General features: G+C 35.5%; 1 protein-coding gene across 3 annotated transcripts; it reads right to left on the bottom strand.

Annotated features, from left to right (window-relative positions):
• Nucleotides 1-203: 203 nt before the first annotated feature.
• Nucleotides 204-17,478, bottom strand: LOC123758750 (uncharacterized). 3 transcript variants are annotated; one of them, XM_069334436.1, is made up of 6 exons: nucleotides 17,329-17,478; nucleotides 14,067-15,315; nucleotides 11,766-11,880; nucleotides 9,034-9,201; nucleotides 7,692-7,979; nucleotides 204-4,549 (listed from the first exon to the last, which is right to left on the bottom strand). In XM_069334436.1, the coding sequence occupies exons 2-6, from the start codon at nucleotides 15,305-15,307 to the stop codon at nucleotides 4,397-4,399; spliced, it is 1,965 nt and encodes a 654-aa protein (XP_069190537.1). In that variant the 5' UTR covers nucleotides 15,308-15,315; nucleotides 17,329-17,478; the 3' UTR covers nucleotides 204-4,396. The 3 variants fall into 3 exon arrangements, with proteins under 3 accessions (XP_069190537.1, XP_069190538.1, XP_045599356.2); XM_069334437.1 differs by having other exon boundaries at nucleotides 17,265-17,338; XM_045743400.2 differs by lacking the exon at nucleotides 9,034-9,201.
• Between the last annotated feature and the right edge of the window lie 5,438 nt (nucleotides 17,479-22,916).

The following is a 22,916-nucleotide window of genomic DNA, read 5'->3' as shown; positions in this document are numbered from 1 at the left end:
CGTTCAATCACTACCATCCAGACTGAATACAAATCCTGACATCTGGTACTGATTCCAACATAATCTAAGGTCAAAGTAGATGTGAAGACTTTACCGCTGATCGCTCGACAGTTAACATAAAAACTGATGGTTCCCTTGTAAAAGAGCACGCCTGTACAGAGCAACACATGCACTCCACAATACCATAAAATCAAACGCATGTATGTGGCTTTTGTAAACGAAGAGGTTTTTAATAAATTATTTTTACATTAAATGTTTATTACAAACTGTCAAAATATGATTCAGGTACAAAAGCAAACAGAGCAATAGTACAAAATTCACTACTTGTGCAACTAGGAATTTTCAAGTATAAAAAATTACCTAAAATCTGGACAGCCTCATAATTTCATATTTTATGCAAATGTCTGTAATCAAACATAATTGCATATTTACATCCAGAATATCATTTGCAACACTTCCAATTTTCCAGCTACATAAATGCATAATATTTTGTAAATGAATAGTTAATGTTTTCATCTACATCACTTAATTATACATCAGTGAAGAGTAGCAAGTACATTATCCTCCCCCCTCCTGCTTTTACACTGTCTATTCATATTAAATGTCCTTGTTTTCTTCGTATTAATAACTGTCCTGTCAATTATTCCTTTTCCTTTGTTAAATGATTTGCTAGTTTAAAACTGAGATTCTTTTTTTAAAGTTTCTGAAAGTTTCTTTTTGCTACTAACATTATCTAATGCTCCTTCCAAGAAGACTTCCTGGAAACTTATAAATCCCATTAATAGCGTGAATCCTTATTGAGCTTAAATAAATCTTAATACATTATCAATTTTATACATTTTTAACAATCAAATTCCTTTAAAAAAAAAAAAAAACATTCTTCACATCCTAATATAAATGTCAAGATTTATTAATAGTGCAGAATCCTTGTTATGTACAATTCGTTTTTTAAAAGGATCCTAGTTGTATTAGGGTTTAATATGTACAGTATTTATACTGATAAAATTCTTCCAACAAACTTTCGTATATTCTTGGATAATTTTGGTTGGGGTTTTATTATCAGGTTCATAGAGATTGTTATTAACTGTATAAATATATTCCATCTTCACTTTCTGCACCAATATTTTCTTGTAAAATTCTGCATTTATATTTCAAGTCAAATTTCCCTTATCTTGTTACCATTATTTACAATGACCTTATTTGTTTTTGCTGCTTGATTCATCATTTACTACAGTATCCAGACAAGATACAGTATGGTGGTCATTTTTCAGTTGAACTTTTTTTTTTTTTTTTAGATATTATTCCCTTTTTTGTGAAATTTATATTGGCTAGAATAGCACAGGGAAAATGTAGGCCATTCAGTACATACATCTGATTTTAAATTAGACATTCTAGTTAGAGAGAGAAAAAAAAAAAAAAAAAAAAAAAAAAAAGGTATTTGGGCATGCTTAGGCAATTTACCAAATTTAGATTTTGGTATCAGAGCCAACTCTAATAATAGCCTTCACTGACATACAGTGAGGATTCGTCAGGTCCATAAGAAAGGTACTACTGTACTATCTTTCTTGATAAATGCATGCACATCTTGTCTTGCCTGTCTTCAGTTTTGTTCTAAGTCTTTTGTATGTAATCTCAGCTATTTAGACTTTTACATGAATAATCTTAAATTGGACCAAAAAAAATTAAATACAATTCTGAGTTATCACATGATTCAAGGAATATCTTGCCAGTGCCTAAGTATTTCATATCATTGGCCTTTGTTTATTTCTCATTATCAAGCATTTTTTTAATTGAGCAGGTCATTAACAACAAATTAATAACATAATTCAGTCAATTGTAGCATATCCTTTTGATATTTTCTATCATATCAAATCAATATGAACCCACTATTACAACTGTCTTGCTTTCTCGCTCACTTCTTGATACCTATTGCAACCTCTATATTTGAAAGAGCTAATACCATCTGAAAATGAACCATGATATAACTAGCCATCTTCTCACTAACCATGTGAATGTCTTGACACTGTCCACAAAGATCCCCATAGTTCTTGGTTGCCACAGGTATTTATGAGCTGAAGTTACTGAAATATTAGAAGACTAGGCATCTATTCACTGGCAAGTCCAACTTAGTGACTTATTGATAACTCAAATTCCCAACAAATTAGTGGAAATACAAGTCACCTTCTGTAAGGAACTAATTCTTATGATAAACAATACTTTTAACACCTGCCTGATACTAATATTGTACCAACAATTAAAGGACCTGGTCACATTCATATTTTACTCAAATTAAAAGAAATTCTAATATTTCTGTGTTCATTTTTTTAATCAACTTATAAATTACTTATTTTTCAAATTATAAGTTATTTATTCACTATGTTCATGAATAATTTTGTTCTATGTAATGGCAATTTTAAGAATTTAGCCACATGTCTTTATTATTTTTTTAATGGTTTTTCAAAAGGAACAAATTACCTTGCACACAGTTTATGGACCAAAATAATTCGCTAAGCAACTTTGTGTGCAGTTGGGTCTGGATTCCCAACGGCACACAAAGTAATCCTCAATTTACCGGATGAATGTGAACACAAACCCTATTTTTCCCATCTTCCCCACTTTCACTTCCATCTAGTCTAATTTATTTATTTCACTTTGTATCTCTCTCGTCCTTCACAAAACGTATACTGTAATGCACAAATGATTACTGTAATGCACAAATGATTACTGTAATGCACAAATGAATACTGTACTTTTTATTTTACATTTATCTTGGTGTTTATGTTAATTTGCAACCCACTCATTTCTTGAATCTTAGGTCTCACTATTTTCAATATATTCTTTTTATTTTGGACTCTCCATTATAGCTTTCAATTCACAATGTTGCGTATACTAACTCTATAACTCTTTAAAATATAATTTTTTATTATATTTAAATTTATTTTAATTCCTATTCCCATATTACTTAAATTCCCAATCATTCCAATTCCTTTTTTCCTCTAAATTGCCATGATTAATCTTAATTCATATATATGAACAAGTCTTCAACTGGCTATGACAAGTCACTTTAAAAAGTGCCATATCATTGCACAAACCTTTTTACATTAATATCTATTTTAAAGAGTTTAAATAAATGTATTATATTATATATATCAGATTACAGTATTTGTACAAGTCATGGAGGATAATATACAAGATTTAGTGCTATAAATAAATCATGCTTTTATCAAGCGGCAAAATAAATATTCATGGTCTGGGATATAGCTATGGAGCCCTTTTTAAAGTGATTATACTCAACTCTGAACATGGAAAACAACACAGAAAATGACATCATTTAGATAACTGAAGCAGTACAGTATTTCAAAGTACCGTAATGTAAGGTGAACAATAAACATCTTCCGAACATTGATCATGCGTCACCAACCCCACTGTATTCAGAAAAAGAGGACAGAAGGTTTCAAGGTAAATGGATGGAAAATTCAGCAAAGCCACCCCCATGGGAGCACAGACACAGGCTAACATCATTAAGAGTGTACATACTGACTGCACATAAAACTAGATAAATGGTAAAAAGTTTACAAAAATATGATCAAAATACAACTGAAAACAAAAACAGCAATAAACACAGTCATTAAATAAAACAGTACTTAAAGAGCGACACGTGAATAGATTTAATAGTCTGCAACCAGCACATGTTGTGAGTAGCCAGAGGACTGTCAGTCACTGGAGTCTAAAGAACACCTTATAGCTCAACAGACACATGCATATTGTTGTTCACTCACGAGTTCACCAGTACTGTATTATCCATCACATGTTAACCCATTGGTAATATTTGTATTACTGACATTTTCCAACCCATCCTAAAGCTCATTTAATTTTTTTACTTTTCAATTTACCATTACACAATAACTTAAATTTGTCTCCTTAGTTAACTTCCTGATAATCTCCACGTTACAAAAGCAAATGGATTCTTCACTAAAAAACAAAATAAAATCTAACTTTTAACAAGTTATTAAAAAATGGAAACTATTCAATACCCGCATTAAAATACTTATATTTGCACACCGCATAGAAGGAGCAATTTTGACCTGACTAAATCCAAGATGTCCTAACATGAGAGAGAGCCACAAGACTTGAGTTCAACTCCTTCATCAAGAACTATATTACTTCATTTTCCACTCTCCTGATACTAGTTTTCTCTTAAGACAGACCAAGTAGTCTGCACCACTTTCTCTAAATTATTGAATGATAAGTCACTGTATTCCTCAGGTGCTGCACCACAATTGATACAGACAAGAGTCAAATGAAATGACAAATATTTTTCTACTTACTTTTGCAACATTTATATTTAATTCTTGTGTTTTCCACACTGACTTCCCTTAATTGTTATTGTATATAATCATAATCCTGAATTAACATCTACTATATGATGTTCAAAGTGGTCAGGAGGCACAAACAATTGATCAGTGTGATCATCTTCAGGGTCTAAGGTCAAGTCTTGTTGAGAACTGGTAATCAAATACTGAAGTTCACTAGACACTGGTGTTCCATCCTGAAAAAGGTACTGTATAATTAAAACAAATACACAACACTAAATATTAAACATTCTGGAAACAGATGAAGGGGTTGAAAAATTTGTAAGAAAACTTTGAACATTTACTGTAAAATATCGACTGGTTTTGTTATACACCAGTGAAATATTTTTGTGTGTGCCTGACCAAAATAACAAGAATGTGTAAAAATTTTAAGGATTGTGTTAAAGTAGCAGAAGAAAACTAACGAAAGGCAAAGACACCATAAGGGAAGGGTGGAGGAATGTAGTGATATACAAAACAGACTGGCAGTTGGGTCTGCAGCAAGTGTAGCCAAAGAAATAAAATGGGGGAACAGCATTGCTTCTACTTGCTTCATGGCCAACCAATACACACTAATCCAATGCATCACATTCTATAGTGACAGAGCACCTACAATTATTCAAACAGACTTTGTTAACACTTGTGCATTGACAATTGTGTTTTATATTAACTTACAGCCTCACAGTGGCTTTATCTACAAATTCCATATACCTGTACAGTGGAACCCTGATTCGGCGAATCTCCAGTTGGAATGCACACTTTCCAAGTCGGATTTGCTTGCCTGATTTCATGAACAAGAGTTTGATGAAGCAGAGGATGTGCGGATTTGCTGAAGATGTTGGGACAGTTTAATAATGCAATCACCTTTTTAATGATTGTCATAGATGGACATAAGAATGGAGGCATAAATGGACATAGTACTATGGAAAGAGTTGGGGGCCTTGGAAAAGCCATTAGGCATATTTGAAATAATTGTTTTTTCCAGCTGTAGGGTTTATGTTCAGGAAAATATGGGCCTACTTCCTTTGAAAATGAGATTTCAAGGCTAGAACATTGGAAATATGCTAATGTGGTTAAATCTCTTAACAGATAGATTCTCTTGGTAACTGTCCTTGATATGACAGGTCGAAATTAAAATTTTGCTCAGTGAAATTGGCCAAAAGTGGGAAATATTAAAGCATGAATGGTAACTGTTAATATGGCTACAATCACACTTTTAATGACTGATGCAGATGACTGCAACATTAGGAGATAGATCTGGGGCCTTGAGGAAAACCCACTGAGCACATTTAAAACCAAATTTTATGATTCATTTTCGTTTTGAGATTTCTTGGATTTTGTTCACAAATATAGGCCTCCAGAAGGGATCTAGTTTCAATGAATCCCTCACTGCAATAAATTGTGGTTGGTCCCGTATAGGTCACTGAATCAAAGTTGCACTGTATAAGTTAAAGGAATTAATCTCAATCAAACAAATCTGGCACACAAAGAACATAAAATAGTTATTGAACCTACACAAGATTTAAACTGTTCAGCAACAAGTAACCACTCTTACATTTCTTCTCTTATACAGTAATGTAATATTTCCAGACTGGGTTATTGCTGTACACATCTGAATCTCAATATTCACACGGTTCCATGTCTAGAGAGTGCAAATGAATATTGACTTTACTTAAATTGAACTTCGTGTTATATGAGAAACTAACACCTCTTGATAATATACCCACTTAAACATTAGTACCAATATTCCTGCCACAAATCTACTGCATAAAGGATATGACAGCACTCATCAACAGTGTGGTGTCATTTGTTGTTATTTACATACTGCATCCTTCTTGGAACATATACAGAGTAGAGAGGAATGCTCCACAGCAGTGAATATTAAACTACCTGATGTGGCAGACTGACAATTTTATTTCCAACTTGCCTGGGCCCACTGCCATATTTGTGCCATATTAACATATTCGTATGGGCATGCAGCACGAAATCAGAAACACTAACATTCTTGACTATATTCAATTGAAATGGGAGTGTGCATACCAATTGCAGTAGTGCACTTGAGGAGACATTTCCTTTATATAGATTGAAGATTGACTGCTGGACTGTGTGTCTGTATGGACAGTATGAAAGACCTATTGTTTGTGATACTGTACATAAAATATTATTTGAAAATTCGTAGAAATCTTAATCTGTATTATGATTCATTTTTGGAGAAAATTTGTTTTAAAATTTTGCATATTGAACCTAAAGACATAAACTGAGATGTGATTGTAAAGGGTCACTGGATGTAAATTGGAAAAGACATAACAAGGATATCAGTACTGAACTCTAATGAAAGGTAACTGCCTCAAACCAAGGAAAATAAGATACAGTACTTAACCCTGCTTTGAATATAGTTTCAAAATAACCAATTGGCAATGCTCACAAACATTAATTTTTGAACATTTTCACATCAAAATCAATGTTCAAACCTATGCATAACGTAGGTGAAGGGGGTGGTTCACTCTGGACAAGGAAAGGGGCATCAACTCAAAAATGCAAAAGTATTAATGAATGTGACAGATAGAATAATTGGAATAATGTTGTGATTAAAAATAGGATGGTATAATCATCATATTGTAGGCTGCCACATAATGATTATTTATATGACCTCTCCTATTTTTCATTAATACCTGCAGGAAGATGCAACCTTTATTCATAATATGTAAAGTGCAGTATAGTGCAGCTTAATTTTTCTCTCATTAATGTACAAACTTTATATGGCTGTGCACATCCATTATTATCACCACCATTTCCCACTCTAATAGGCTGGGATCATCAGTTCAGAGTATTTAAAAACAAAAAAAATTATAATAAAGGTGACAAAGTCAATAATAAAATATTTTAAAATTCACCTGTGGATTCTCAATGCAATAAAGAACTGTGCTACCTCACTCCACTTGCATTGATAGCCTATACAAATGTCTTTTAAGCATATCTCTTTACTGATTTCACAGGTTAATTGGATAGCAGTGTGGGTTATAAAGGGGGTGGGAATATGAGTACTAGTCACTGTCCCAATACAAATTATCTGAATAAAACCGTAAACTATGTGAATTTACGATTATTTAAAAAAATTAAACTGGGTGGGAAATTAAACATACAATTTTTTTTTTTTTTTTTTTTTACAAAATTATCAAATAAACTTAAATGGGTAGGCTACTTTTAATATACAGAAATAACATCTTTGATTTCATTCATTTTTGCCTATGTATGCTGGTATACTGGTGAACAGTATACAGTACAACCTACAGCCTCCACTACTTGTATGTCAAGAAAGATGAAAACTAATGGACTCACCTGATTTACAAATTCTCCATCTTCCCTCTGGAACACTACAATTTCCCCTCCTGCTCCGCCTATCAAAGAATCACTAAAGGTTTCCAACACATCAACTTGACTCGCGAGGTGGGGAGAGCCGGCCTTGTAAACCGAGTGTAGTTTTGCAAGCTCATCGTCCTCCTGTTGCTCCTCATTAGTCAAAGGCTCAGTAAGGGAAGCAACCAGAGGATGTATCACACAGTCAGCAGTCTGAGCCACAGTCTCCCTTAGACCAGGAGCTATATGTTCTTTGGTCTTGCCAAAATCCTGCAAGTGCATTTAAAGATAAGACGGTCAATGCATTAAATTATTTTATATATACTTCTTTTTTAACAAGTTAAACACATGTGAAATATACTTTTGAATTAACACCCTATTTCCCTTCACTTTCTAGTGTGTGGTTTGGTCAACATTATTTCAGCCACGTTATTGTGACTCCTCGTCTGCTTAATACCCTAATTTTGCCAGTCCATTCCAGTCGTAGTAGTACTACTACTAGTACTTCTACTACTAGTACTAGTAGTAGTACTACTATTACTACTACTAGTACCACTACTGGTACTACTACTAGTACTACTACTATTAGTACTACTACTACTATTAGTACTACTACTATTAGTACTATTAGTACTATTACTAGTAATACTACTACTACTACTACTGCTACTACTAGTACTACTAGTATTACTACTAGTACTACTACTAGTACTAGTACTACTACTAGTACTAGTACTACTACAGCTACAGGAAAAACAGCTACAAACCCACACCAGCTATGCCTGGAAGCAACAACAGTGCATCGGCTGGTGCGATTTGCTGCATCATGATCCGGCAGCTTATTTGCAAATGAGCTACAGAATCACGAGCTGAAGTACATGTAAAGCTGAAGAAAGATCATGGTCCAAGTATGACAAAGCTCGCATATACACAAGGCTATACAGTAATGATCATTCACCCAACAATGCGTGCAGGTAGTATCAGGGGTGGCCATTAGGATAAACAAACTACACCACCCTGTAGAAAACTGCATAAAGTAGATTCCAACTCAACGCCAGCAGAGCAGCTCAGACAGAAAGGCACAGGCCATAGGTCAATACATGCCAGGCCCCACCCCCAATCCTTTCCCTTTACATGCAAATTCGTTCATACTCACTGTATTGTGACTATTAGTACAAAATTTAGCATCTTATCAGGGTAATGTTTTTTGTTTAAATCTTGACCATGGAGAATTATATCATGCACAATAATGAAATAATCAGATTTTGTAAAATTGTACGGTACCACTTCAGAGAAATGCAATTAGCAGTTAAATATTACCCACCTGATGAGGTTCAGAATATTGTGACAAGAGAAGGTTCATATTCTTTGGCTGGTCTTCGCTCTTAACCACAGCTTCAGAATTGTAGCAAGCTTTTTTCCCTGCTACTGGTGACATGGACCAAGACATGGGATCCTCTTCTTCAATTTTAATTTCTTCCTTTACTGAAATCTATAGCAAGTATTGAGTATAAGCACAACTTTCTTTGCTTTTACTCAATAGTAAAATTGAGTAAAACTGGGGCCCTGTTTTATGTTACTGCTATAGTGCCATATAAAATGGCATTATAGCAAGCCCTCAAACAAAAGCACAAAACTGCAGACATATTCAGACATTGCAATTTACAATAAATTAAACAAAATTAATACTATTTATTTTCACAGGTATGCAAGCTTTAGTGCGCTAATGGCAAATTTCAACCATATTAAATTTAATAATTATCAACAGAACCATCTTCACATTTTTTGTAGGTATTGGTAGGTACCAATACCAACAAAATAACAAATACAGCATGTCTACCATTTTTATTTGTTCTCGTTACATTGTACTCCTGTTCATGTATTCACATGCATTTTGATTTCACTTTTACAGTAATCCTCTTCCTTTCACTTTAGATTTATATTCATCAATTTTCTATTAATCATCTATGTACTGGTTTTTTGTAATACTTGATGAATATAGAATTCCAGGAATTTAAGCCTGGTACAGTGTGAGAGCATACCATCTAGGACATGTCAAAGTCCAGTGGGGTTAAGGTGGCCTTGGATATATCGTTTGATAATGGCATCACATTCAGCGATCGTCAGTGTGTCCAGGGGTTTTACTGAAAACAGAATTATACCGTTTCCTCAATATTTCACTTACCTCTTTGCTATCGTCTGTGAAAATTCCCTCCCCCCCTTGCACAAGGGCCCATTGCTAGACGCAGTTTTTGTTCTAGATTTTGCATAGGAGAAAAAGTCTTTGGGCTCTGCTCTATTTCACTGATATCCTTTTACTTTCTTTGTTAGCTCTTGGATTTTATATGATTTGTGTAGCTTTAGCTTGATTGTTTCTTTCTTTACATAACCTTCCTTCTCATTCTTGGAATAGTGAGGCTTTGAAGTTGTTTTGTGATTTGTTTTCTTCTATAGAGAATGACATTCTTGTTCCAATTTGCATATTTTTCTCATTTTTCTTAGTGGAATGTGATGAACCTGTGTCTAGTGCTACCTTGCCTATCTTCTCAAGGCACTGATTTAGGTTTGCATTACCTCACTGTTCTTCCCAGCTTATTTTTTAGGGATCTTGGCTTATAAGTGCAAGTTAATGAATTTATTATTAAAATTGAATTTGCTGAATTCTCCTCTTGGATGTGAGACTGGCTGTGCAGATCTACTGCCCATTCTTGTCTGAACTTTGATCAGGTTGTGATCTGAGTAGGAAGTATTTGTAATCAATACATTCCTAACCAGTTCATCATTGTTTGTGAAAATAAGGTCTAGTGTGTGTTCTTTTTAAGTGGGTTTCATTATTTGCTGGTTTAAGGCAAATAAGGGTTCATTTATGTGTAACTTCATTTAGACTACTTCCCGGGAATATCTCTGATGTAATGGTATTTGCTACATTTTCCATTTTAAGTGCTGTAAGTTAGTCACCAAGCATCATGATGATTGGGGCAGTGAGGGAGGGAAATATCAAGGGAAAGCGCCAAGACATTAGACTCTATAGCAATTGTTTTTTTGGCAAGCTGCTTTTTCCAGGGGTCAACAATGTTATTTTACACTGACTGAATTTTACACTGAATGTCTCCATAATTTGAAATTTAAATACAGTATTATGAAATCTCGATCATAATCTTTTACCTTCTTTCACTTCCATTTAGACTAATGATACCTGGGCCAAAGCATGCCTGACCCCAAACTGATGAACCACCATTGTGAATTTTGAAGCACACTATCAGGTATTAACTTGTAAACTATTCTAACACCAAAATGAAATATGACTGTTTGATGATTTACTCAGTTTAATTCAAATCAATGAGGGGTAGCAAATTATGAAAGAAAAAAAAAAAACTTCTATTTTTGGTTCTATCAAAGGCTCACTTTGATAGAAATACAATAATGTCACCCTAATTTATCTTCCATTACATTTGTTTTATCCTGATTAGTGTTGCTGAGACCCTATTTTCAATTAGTCTGTCTCATTTATTTGTCAAAACTGCCTTCCTTGTATATACACACACACCATTTATTTTACTTGCAGCATTTCACCTCACATCTTTGCTTTTCATTTACTCTGCCGGACAAGTAACATTTTATTCTCCCCTTTACTTTGACTTTTTATTTCCCAACCTTCTCTCCTGTTTCTCACTTGTTTCACTTGCGGTGACATAATACAAAGGTATAGCTGAACACTTGTTATAATGATGATGTGTGTTGTGATTATAATAGTTTTTTGCAGTCTCTCACTTGTTTCACCTTAACATTCCTATATACATCTTAGTACCACCACCAAGAAAATGCTATTACTTTATTAACTTGACAGTACAGTAACTCCCTTCACCTGGAATTCTGCAGTAACTATTCAAACTACTCTACTTCAAAGCCTGAGATATTAAAGGGATTAACTTGTCTACAGATGATACTACACAAAGCTAACCCTTAAAGGAAGGGAACTTACTAAGGGCAATGGGAAATCATGAATAAATTTACAAAATTCTAGTGCTTTTACAATGTCATAATACCCATAATTACCAATCTATTCATAGTGGATTTTGGGACAGCTTCTGTTTCTTGATGTTGGGCCAGTTCATCCACAGCTCCAGTTTCAGTTTGCACAATTTTCACCAAAGCTTCACGGGCTGACACTCTGCGTGAAATAATAAGCTTTAAAAAGAAAGAAATCAATAGTGCTATTAATATTTAAATTCCCCTTAAAGTACACTTTCATACATTAAGTACATTTCATTGTACATTATGCACAATGTACTTAAGTACATTTTAATGTATGAAATGTACTTAAAGTACATTTCATACATTATCATCATAATGTTATCTACAGCTTTTAATCCTCATTAATGCCTAATTTTACACTGTCAACGATTGGGGAGGCCAGAGCAGAGAAAAAAGGCACCATTTAAGAAAACTTGTTGACATTTAAAAGCAAACAAAATACCATTCATCTTATCCACAGTAACACTGCTATTTCTTCACAAGACTTGTTCTCCTACCCACAAATACACTGATACTCTCTTCACCAGTCTATCAGTCATTCTCTACCTAACTAAACCATCTTAGTATGCAAGCCACAGGCTTGTCATTTATTGGTTTTTGCACTTTACCGATATATCTTTCCAATTCTTGATTATTCATGTTCATGCCTTATCAGAATCCTGCATCCATAGACCTACCAATTTACTAGTTTCCTTACATAGGAACCAAGTGGAGAGCACTTCTGCTGCATAAAGTTAGAAGTCGCTTTCTCCACTACAGTATCAATAGGTGTATCAGTACAGTATCGCCACAGCCTAATTATCATATTTAAAGCCATTAAGAGGCGCCAATTTGCTTTACCCAAACATCATCAAGAAGAATCTGGTGAAGGTTGGCCATGTTGTATGACCCACAACTGGATCCAGCACATCACCATATACATACCTTGTGATAGCTTCACAAGGATAGCTCTTGTAATATGTTCCCTTAAAATGTTGTTAAGACTTCAACTGTGAAGTGGTTAGTGACCTAAATGGAATATGACCACATCAAATGCCTTTGAGTCAGTGTATACCACATCTGTATTCTGTTTTTCCTCTAATGCATCTGTGAAGCTTTGAGATATAGGGTTGTACCTTAAATCTTTATCACGTTACTTTGATTATCTTGGGAAGCTTGAGGCAATCACAAGTAAAGAAGTGTGCAAGGGGTTGGGGTAAATTTCCCAAGCTTCTTCACCCATTCCATCTTCAACCTTGTGATCTTCCTATTCAAATTCAAATTGATTAACTTGATCAAAATTTTGGACAAAAATTACACCTTTGGAATTATTTATAGTTATGTGCAAAATACAAATGTCTGCTCCTGGAATTTTAAATTTAATAAATGACAATTTCCCCTCTGAATGGAAAACTTCCACCAACAGGCTATCATCAGTTTGTGTGGTGATTCCAGGCTCTCTAACTCAAATGGAAGTAATAGGGTGTAAGTTTTAAAATAAAAATACAAATTGTTGCTGCCAACATGACTTTAAACCAAGAACTTTTCGTATGCAAAAACCTCCAGTAGAATTTCAGAAAATACACTGCTTTTAATTAACAAAAGGCCTATGGATTTAACAACGGAATCTCCACTACCAATCAGTTTTGAGCATTATGACAATGTCTACCTGATCCTCGAGAGGAGGGAGTATATCTGAAGAGGCTGAAGGCATAAGCCGTACAAAGCAGCATTTTGCCTCCGAGCCTACCCTGTAGCTGCAGTTACTGGGTAGACTCAACTACCTGAAGAGAAAAGGGGAATATTCGGGTCCTTGTGCCTGGCAAACACACATGTTGCAGCATAGTCATAGACAGCATTTCACACCATTTCTCCTACAAGATAAAAGGCAGCAAACATTGAGCAGGTTGAGTTTGAAAACCCAATTTGCTAATCAAGATATAATAATTAAGTAGCCAGTTCAGAAAAATGAGAATGTACGACGTGCCTAGTGGGAGACGTTTTAGGCTGTTGCTCGACATATCGGTTAAATTCCCATTCTGAAAGCCAGGTATCTAAACAAACATTATAAATGAAATAAGTTTTTGAGGCATTTGATAAAACTTTTCAGCAGTGAACAACTACTGTTAATCATGCGAGTGCTGCTTCCCATATCAGCCAAAGAGATTAACCATAGCAGGCCCTAAATAAATATCAATGTACAGTACTCTACATTTAAGATGTTACACATATTTTTGTACATTTAATGTTAAAACATTTTTTCCTTATATTTATAAACACAGCTCAAAATCATTACCAAAACTTATAGCAAAACAGCCTAATAGTACTATATTTGGTCCTTACCTTATTACAACAATCTGGTTCTTCTCTCCAACAGCTAACTGCTCTGACTCTATTAAGGTTTTGATCTGTGATGTGATCTCATCCTCCGTCAACACAGTTCCTTCCTTGGCTATGAGAGACAATTCTGTTAGTGGTACATTCGGTCCCAATGTTGTGGGGGCACAATCTAGGCTTCTCGTGTTGGACCCAATGTAATCTAGGTCTCTTGTGTTGGACCCTATGCAATCTAGGTCTCTCGTGTTCGACCCTATGCAATCTAAGATTCTCGTGTTAGACCCTATGCAATCAAGGTCTCTCGCATTGGAACTTATGCAATCTAGGTCTTTTGAGATGGACTCTATTGTTCCTAAAGGTTCACTCAAGTAAGCCTGTGGAGTCACATAATTCTCATCTTCATTTAATACACGAATCTGACTATTCTTATAATCTCTCCTTCTTACAGATGAAACACTTTGAGCAATGCTTTGAATTAAATCAGGTTCAGTAGTGGGCACTGTTAGCAAGTTTGAAATGTTTCCACTTCCACAGTCACTCGAGATAAACAAACACGATTCCTGCTTATTCTTAACGAACACATTAGACTTCAACCTACTTTCCAATATTGAAGTAGTTCTCACCATTTGATCCTGTTCATTGCTTTCAAGATCTTGTACTCTTTTGTGAAGTAAAACATTTTCTACATCCTTGTTTGAATCAAAAGTAACTACACCATTTTCAGCTTTATCGAGGAACAAGTTTTCAATATTAATACTAGACACTCTTTTCTCTTCCTTTAATAATGTTGATCCCAAATTACGAATTCCATTTTTTCTATTGCTACTAATTTGCCTATGAGCTAAAGAACTTGTGTATGTTTTAGCTTGACTATATCTTGGTTTTTTGGCATTTGGAGGTAATTCTGCAACTTGCAATGATTGCTTTCCTGACATTAGAGTATTAATGACATTCTTTACTACTTCATCTAAACTGTTTATAACATCCATAGCAGGCTGGATGCAAGTAAATGAATCTTCATCCCCACGTAATAAAATATAGTAACTTTTGAGATCTGGACCAATAACAGGACGCAACTGTGAGAGAGTGTTCACTACACTCTCCACTGGGGCACTGTTGGAGGCAATATTGTTACTTGTAATGGTCCCTGAACTTGATGGAAGGTCATTCAGTCTGTTTAATGGAGGCCCAGCACTTCCATGATTCCGCTTCCTTGATAATATGGAAATTCTATCTCTCCAATTCATTTTGAAATCTGAAAAAGAGTAAATTAGCTTAATACAGTACAACAATACACAACTACAGTATTATAAAATATAAATGTATTAATGCTCCAAACTACACACACATTTGACCCTTCTATGCAAAAATTTGCTATGCAATGAATTCAGTTTACATGAAGTAGGAAGAGTATTAAAACATAATAAATCACAAAATGAGTTCTGCACTACTGAAAGCAGAACATATTTGGAAATGTGATGAATAAAGAAATTTATAGAAAACCAATTGGCCCAAATCAAGTAGTTTCTATTTATATCCAACCACTTCCACATATTTTATCCAAACTACACCAGAACCTTTCCAGCAAGTTTCACTAGGAACATATTAATAAGGTTAACTAGTAACATTTCATATACAGTATAGCAATCTTATTTCCAAACCAGTGGTTACTCATTTCTTTTCTAAATCTAAACATAATAACTGTGGATATGTTGAATATAGACATGGACTCCTGCACTACTTGGATGCAGGAATAACAAAGTTGCCTTAATTGTACTGTGATGGAAATATCAACCTAACTTTCACTGTATTCAAATACCTTGGCATCCCGTAGGCCTCGATCCAACATACTTACGGTCCTTAGGTTAGACGAGAGCTCAAAATTCCATAGATTCTCAAGCTGTGTGCGAGTCCTGGTATGAGAACTACATCAACTCTCATACCAGGAACGATTAAGGATCACAAGACTAACACTGCAAACCAGACATGAAAGAGCTGATCTCATCAAGACCACCTTTAAAATACTGTACTGAACAAGTTAGAGAATATTAATTCACACCACTTCTTTAACAGGTCAAAAGTAATTATACAAGAGGAAACAGATTCAAATTCAAAAAGCCCCAATGTAGGACAGAAAACAGATGCTTTTCATACACAGGATTATATACTCATGGAACCACCTACCAACAAAAGCCGTAAAATGCCAAGACATTATTACTTCAATTCAAAATCCAGTTGGAAAAGAAACCTAGAGAACACTGCGAGGACCTTTTAACAAGCCACAAGCTTCCTGTCACTGGCGAGACCGCTAGAGAAATGGTGGCCCTTAGATAAACTCAAGTAAATACTGATTTGGAAATAGAGTTGTTAATTTATGGACCAAATTACTGGGTAATAATGGGCTTAGGCTTGCTAGATTGTTTCATGCATAGGTTAGATATACGGTGTTTTGATTGGGCATAAATAGGAGCGGCTGCACATGGACTGATAAAACTTTGGCAATGATAAGCACAATCAAGTCACAGAAGTATTTGGGCAATGTTTTCCTTCACCTGATAAATCTATTCAACTACCAGTGAATAAGTGCCTTAGATTTGTGAATTGCTGCTGGTTGCTTTCTTTGAAAGGTTGATAATTAGACTAGGGAGACCTCAAAAAGTCAAACAGGCTTCCTGTACCTTACTATCGGAACTTTCAGGTAAACTTAATCTTTTTATAATGTTGTGGGTGTTTGTTAGGGGCAGCTACAGCACAGATTAACACTCAGCCACTTATTCTATTTTAATTCTAGAGTGTTGTCAACAACTGATACTTTGTGCATACAGTTCCTACAACAGGCAGCCAACAAAATTACTTTAAATAGCGTAACCTTCAGCAGTTCAAATGTAAGTGCTTCATAAGCCTAACAACACGAGGCAATACACATTGTTATTGTTCTGGATTCGTGAAGCTTATCAAATTGTGTTGACCACAGTCTCCCTATCAATGATCCTATTAACACACACGCCACTAAGCATCCTAAATAAACTCTGCATGATCCCTAGGCCAAATAAATAACCCGTGTATAGTGATCATATACCCCCTCACCGAGCTAACCAAGGCGGGCCCAGCTAACGCTGCTCCCAGTAACACGCGACTCTAAGACCCATACAACGCCCAGCAAGCCAACCAACCAAACTACCCCCTAGCACAAACTCCACTCACCACCCGAACATATACAAATGGACGCGATAAAGCCCTAGAGGAAGACGTTTGGGCAATGACCCACCTGGGCTCCGCTAGGGCAGCATGTGTTGTAGTAGGAGGAGGAGGAGGAGCGCCCCACACAGACGTGTGTGTGTGTACAACGTGAAGGCCACTTGTGCCGACCCACCGCCGCTCTCACCTATACACAAGCCCCTGACTTTCAGTAAGTCACTTATTAATGTATTCCTGGTGCAGTGGCTGCCAATGGTGCCTCGGAAATGTGTCTGAGTGTTGTGATTTGTTTATTCTCTGATTTGTTTTAAATTTGGGAATAGGTCAGTAGGCTATTGGATTGATAGTAGCAAAGGGTAGGATGGAGGGGACAAACCCTTCCTAATATACTTTTTTTACTTATATATACAAGACTTCTTACATTCTTGTAAAACCACTAGCATACTATCATATTTCATTTAAAAAATATACAGAACATGATACAATGGTTAAATCAGTAGTTACATAAATGCACATTTAATAAAGCCACTAGCACATATATTTTGTGATACAGTAAGTTTTATTTTATTTTTATTATTTTTCGTTTACTCTGCACCCCATTAAATAACCCCCTCTCGAATTGTGCATAGCATGTTGACCAATAAATCTCCAACGTCAAAATATGATATAAGCATTAGAATTACAATTCAAATTCAAATTTTTATTCAGGAAAAGTACATACAGTACACAGATGATTTATAAACATAATGTTGGATTTATAGATAGAGTTAGTACATACAATACCTAAAGCCACTAATACGCATAACGTTTCGGGCAAATCATAGCGGGTCTCTGAATTGAAGAGCTGTTGCGTTTTATTTTCGCGAGTCCTCGGTTAGGTTAGATTCGGACGATTTGATACATCATTTTTGTAGCGTTGTGACAACTCAAGAGGACGAGCTACATAATGGGCTCAAGATCTGAACCCCCCAATTCATTTACCTAAGCAAGTTACAATCCTATAAACTCATTTAATCATTATAATAATTAATTGATTAATTAATATAATAATTACAATTCATCATTGATTAATTAATATAATCATTATAATTATTAATATAATCATTATAATAATTCATTGATTAATTAATATAATCGTTATAATCATTGATTAATATATTAACTATAATAATTCATTGATTAATATAATTATAATAATTCATTGATTAATTAATATAATTATAATAATTCATTGATTAATTAATATAATTATAATTCATTGATTAATTAATATAATAATTGTAATAATTAATCAATGCATTATTATAAGTATTTAATTAATCAGTGAATTATTATATTGTTTAATTGATTAATTAATATAATAATTCATTGATTAATTAATATAATACTTGTAATAATTAATCAATGCATTATTATATTAATTAATCAATGAAGTATTATATTGATTTAAAACAAGATTTATTGATTAATATAATTATAATAATTCATTGATTAATATAATAATTGTAATAATTAATCAATGCATTATTATAATTATTATACTAATTAATCAATTAATTATCATATTTATTTATTTATTTATTAATCAATGAATTATTATATTGAATAATTAATATAATAATTAATTGTGCCGGGGGACAGGAAGCCAGAGTGTATTCATACACGTTAGCCTTATATCGAGGTCCCCAGTGGGGACCTCGATACACAATGTTTAGTGGGCTTCTATATTTATTTAGTAGTCTTGGTTACAGCAGTCGATTACACACAGAAATCACAATAACGTGATGTATTCCAATGAACAAATCCACAAGAGCCGTGACGTAGGTTTGAACCCTCATCACGGCTCATATGGATTTGTTCGGCAGTCGGTTGTTGGCAGTGTTGTAGACGTTGAGACGAAACTTGGAGCAGAGCAGAGAGCTGAGTGAGGCCGGAGTCGAGGAGCTCTATGCGGGAGAGTGTGGTGACTCTATGGGTAATGGTGAGTGTCTAAACTCCATGGGGTGATGAGTGTCTAAACTCGATGCGGTCGTAGTCTGCTGTCTGCTCTGTGTCGAAGCTGTAGCGTCTTCGGGTAGGTTGGAATTGTACACGCCGAGTGCTACATTCTTGAGGATGAAGTATACTACCACAGTACACATTCTTGAGGTTGAAGTATACTACCAAATATACTTGGGTAGTATACTTGGTCCACTCTTCTTTCTCACCTACCAATGATTTTCCAAATGCCACGCAACACTTGAAGCCAATTCTGTTTGCAGATGACACAACCTTCATTTTCTCTCATGCTGACCCACATATTCTAAAAAACACTGAATAATGAACTTAAAAAATGCCTATTTGAGGATGACTTAATGAACTTATCTTTAAAATCGATAAAACGTTTTACATATTGTCTGGTAACAAGTCTCCGGGGAATATTAGGATTAAGGACTTGCCCGAAACGCTATGCGTGCTAGTGGCTGTCCAAGAATGTAAGAACTCTTGTATATGTAAATAAATAAAACATAAATAAAAAGTCCAAGAATCAAATTCATCTGAGAATTAATAAAACCCAAATTATGAACAGAGTAAATAGGAAATTCGTTGGTGTTCACATAGATAACGTACTTAATTTCCATTGCCACAAAATAAAAAAAAAAAATAAAAGTAGTAGGTATTCTTACTAAAATGAGATAGTAAGTAGCTCTCCCTGCCTTGCTAACTATGTATTATTCGTTCATTTATCTATATCTCACCTATAGTATCTGTGCCTAGAGTTCTACAACCCTAAATAACTTCCGACCCATTGCCTTCTTAATTTATGTTTTTAGTTTATATTTTTATTTATATTAATGAATTAATTTATGTATTCTATATGAACGGGTTGCGTTCATATAGAATTTTTAAATTTAGCTTGTTATAGTACATGTATTAGTTTATTACACAAAATATGTCAACGTAAGTTAGTGGAGATCATTTGTTACTGGGGGGTTTAAGATGCAAAATCAACAGGTAGCAATTACCCGGCAAGAGGTGACATCAAGTTTTGGCGCGAAGGTGTGTTGCAACAGGTGGCCTCTTCCGGCCAGTCTGTGGAAGATATGTTCGCTCCGGTGGAAAATCGTTTCTAATTGTCAGGGAACTGGGCCTGCACTCTTCAGAGATAATTCTTTGTCATACTCTTCGTACTTAAACGAATATACGTATTCAAAGTTGACACGTTAATTGTAAGTGTACTTTTCGTTCTTGTTTAAAATCTCTCCCCAGTGCATAACTTTGTATGTCTAAAGCTAGACACATATATAATCAAATGATCAATAAGTCTCATATGGATCCCACCCAATATTGGCTACCAAATGCATGAGTTACCCACAAAATCTGCTTTCAAAGAGGAAACGTTACTACTGCAAGGCTTAGGCTTGGCTCAAAGTACCTCTGGGAGCTTGCACCACCATATATACTGAAATTGATCTGACTGAACGTTACGGGCTATTCATGCCCATGCCACCCACCTCTTGGGTGGCTTAATCTTTATCAATCTGACTGAACGTTACGGGCTATTCATGCCCGTGCCACCCACCTCTTGGGTGGCTTAATTTTTATCAATTTGACTGAACGTAAACGCTTTCACCAGAACTATTCACATGCTTTGTACGTCACTATATGTATTGGAATGTGAACAATTTATATAATTCGTAAATAATTATATTACAAATGTTTAAGAAATATATAAGTACTTAATTTAAAATGATATACTACCAGAAATCTAACCAAATATCCAAGGTTTTCATACTGCAGGTAGTTCATGCACACTTTTGTAAAGTTTCCACCACCGCCCATTGGATAGGCGTGGGGTGCATAACTATTAAATTAAATTATATGTAGCGGTAACTGGCTCACTATAGATGGAAATTGCTTAGCTTATTTGGAGTTCAGGAACCTATGTGACTCCGGAACCTTTTCCGCTATCCATCGGCAGCCTTGGGTATGGGGTGCATAATAAATTAACACTCGATCAAGAATTCTTAATTGGGATTATAGAGATCTCTAGAGATAACGATTTCTCCAGGATACAACCCACAATTTCAGTCGGCTCACTCTTGGGTGCCTATTTACTGCAAGAATATCATAAAATCTAATTTTGACATCCTAGTAAACTTCAGCATATCTTAATTCGATTCTGGTGGTAGGCTGCTTAAGATTTCTCCAAATCTTTCACAGTACTTTATTGTTGTGCTACTTGTAATACACTACAGTCTGTTCTTATTCATATTTTCATAGATTTATCCAGATATGTGTTAATTTATTATTGGTTTTAATATTAGGTTGCAGTCAGTATTAGTCAACAAATTAATTTCTTTATATACGGTCAGAGATTTAAATTCGTATTTTAATGTCTCGTCTGGGTAAAAAATATATACACATTTGTAGCACATTAGGAATGCACAAGTGTACTACACCATGCCTACTGCCCGGGAAGGGAACTATCAGGATAAAGCACCAAGCCATTACGACTATATAGCACTGGGAAGGGGTCAGGATAAGAATTAGGGATGGGACGGGGGGAAGGAATGATTGCCCAACCATCTGGACGGTCGGGGATTGAACGCCGACCTGCATGAAGCGAGACCGTCGCTCTACCGTCCAGCCCACGTTCCTGCCGCCCGGGAAGCACCATCAGAGGACAACTTCTCACCGGTCCGTGCCCTCCTACAGCCTCAAGTACTGCCGCCCAAACTGCTACACCACGCACGTCGCCTCGCAGACGACCCCGCCGCGGTACCCCCCAAGACTGATGCCTTTCAACTTCACCCTTCAACAGTATGGACGGTTCTCAACTCCCTGCAGCCCTCAACTATGCGGGCCTACCACACTAAGAGGAACGAATAAGCCAACTATGCGTCGGAGTACGTACAACAGACGAAGCTACTGAGCTCAGCCGAGACCATCTTGGACAATCACCCAGCTAAGACCATGGCGGCGTCGAGCCGGTGGAGAAGTAAGGCACTGAACACCTACATGGGGCAAATTCTTTTCGTTCCCGCCGTTGGGGGGTAAAAATAGCCTAAGCTACTCTATCCCTTTGAGATGTATTTCTTTCTTGTCTCAATAAACATACTTGAACTTGAACTGCTGCCGCCAGCTACTATTAGTCCCAGTCCAATGCAGAGTTTTCTTCCATTCACAGAAAAGTCAGTTATATTTCATTTGCAGGTGTAAATTTGTCTCCATAGGATTAAGATACAAAACTATGGAATAATTTAGCAAAATATCCCAGATTTGCCCACTTTAAGTAGGAAATGTTGATTACGTACACTACCAACATTTTACTTGCTCGAAGACTTCACGAACATTGCAGACCGACAGCTAACACAACATTGGCGTCCATTTTCCTATTACATATGTATCGACAACTCGACGACAGTACCAGTAATGTTGTCTGCCGCCTCCACCCAGAGCCCTACGTATTCCTTGGCTTGCAGTGTGTCCTTGTGATGGGCCGTGTACCGCTTACTGATGGTATCCCTGTAACCTCTGTTCTGGGTGTAGGTCACTCCTGTCTCCACCATCTATACTCCCACCAACACATGTATATACTTCATTAATTCCATATTCATTTGTAAATGCCCCCGGAGAAAAATCAGGATTAATACAAAGCTTATTCGAACTTTCCAT

Source organism: Procambarus clarkii, chromosome 31 (genome assembly GCF_040958095.1).
Source record: "Procambarus clarkii isolate CNS0578487 chromosome 31, FALCON_Pclarkii_2.0, whole genome shotgun sequence".
Classification (NCBI taxonomy): Eukaryota; Metazoa; Arthropoda; class Malacostraca; order Decapoda; family Cambaridae; genus Procambarus; species Procambarus clarkii.
The sequence above is the reverse complement of the archived record's forward strand: the minus strand, read 5'-3'. Positions and strand labels throughout refer to the sequence as shown.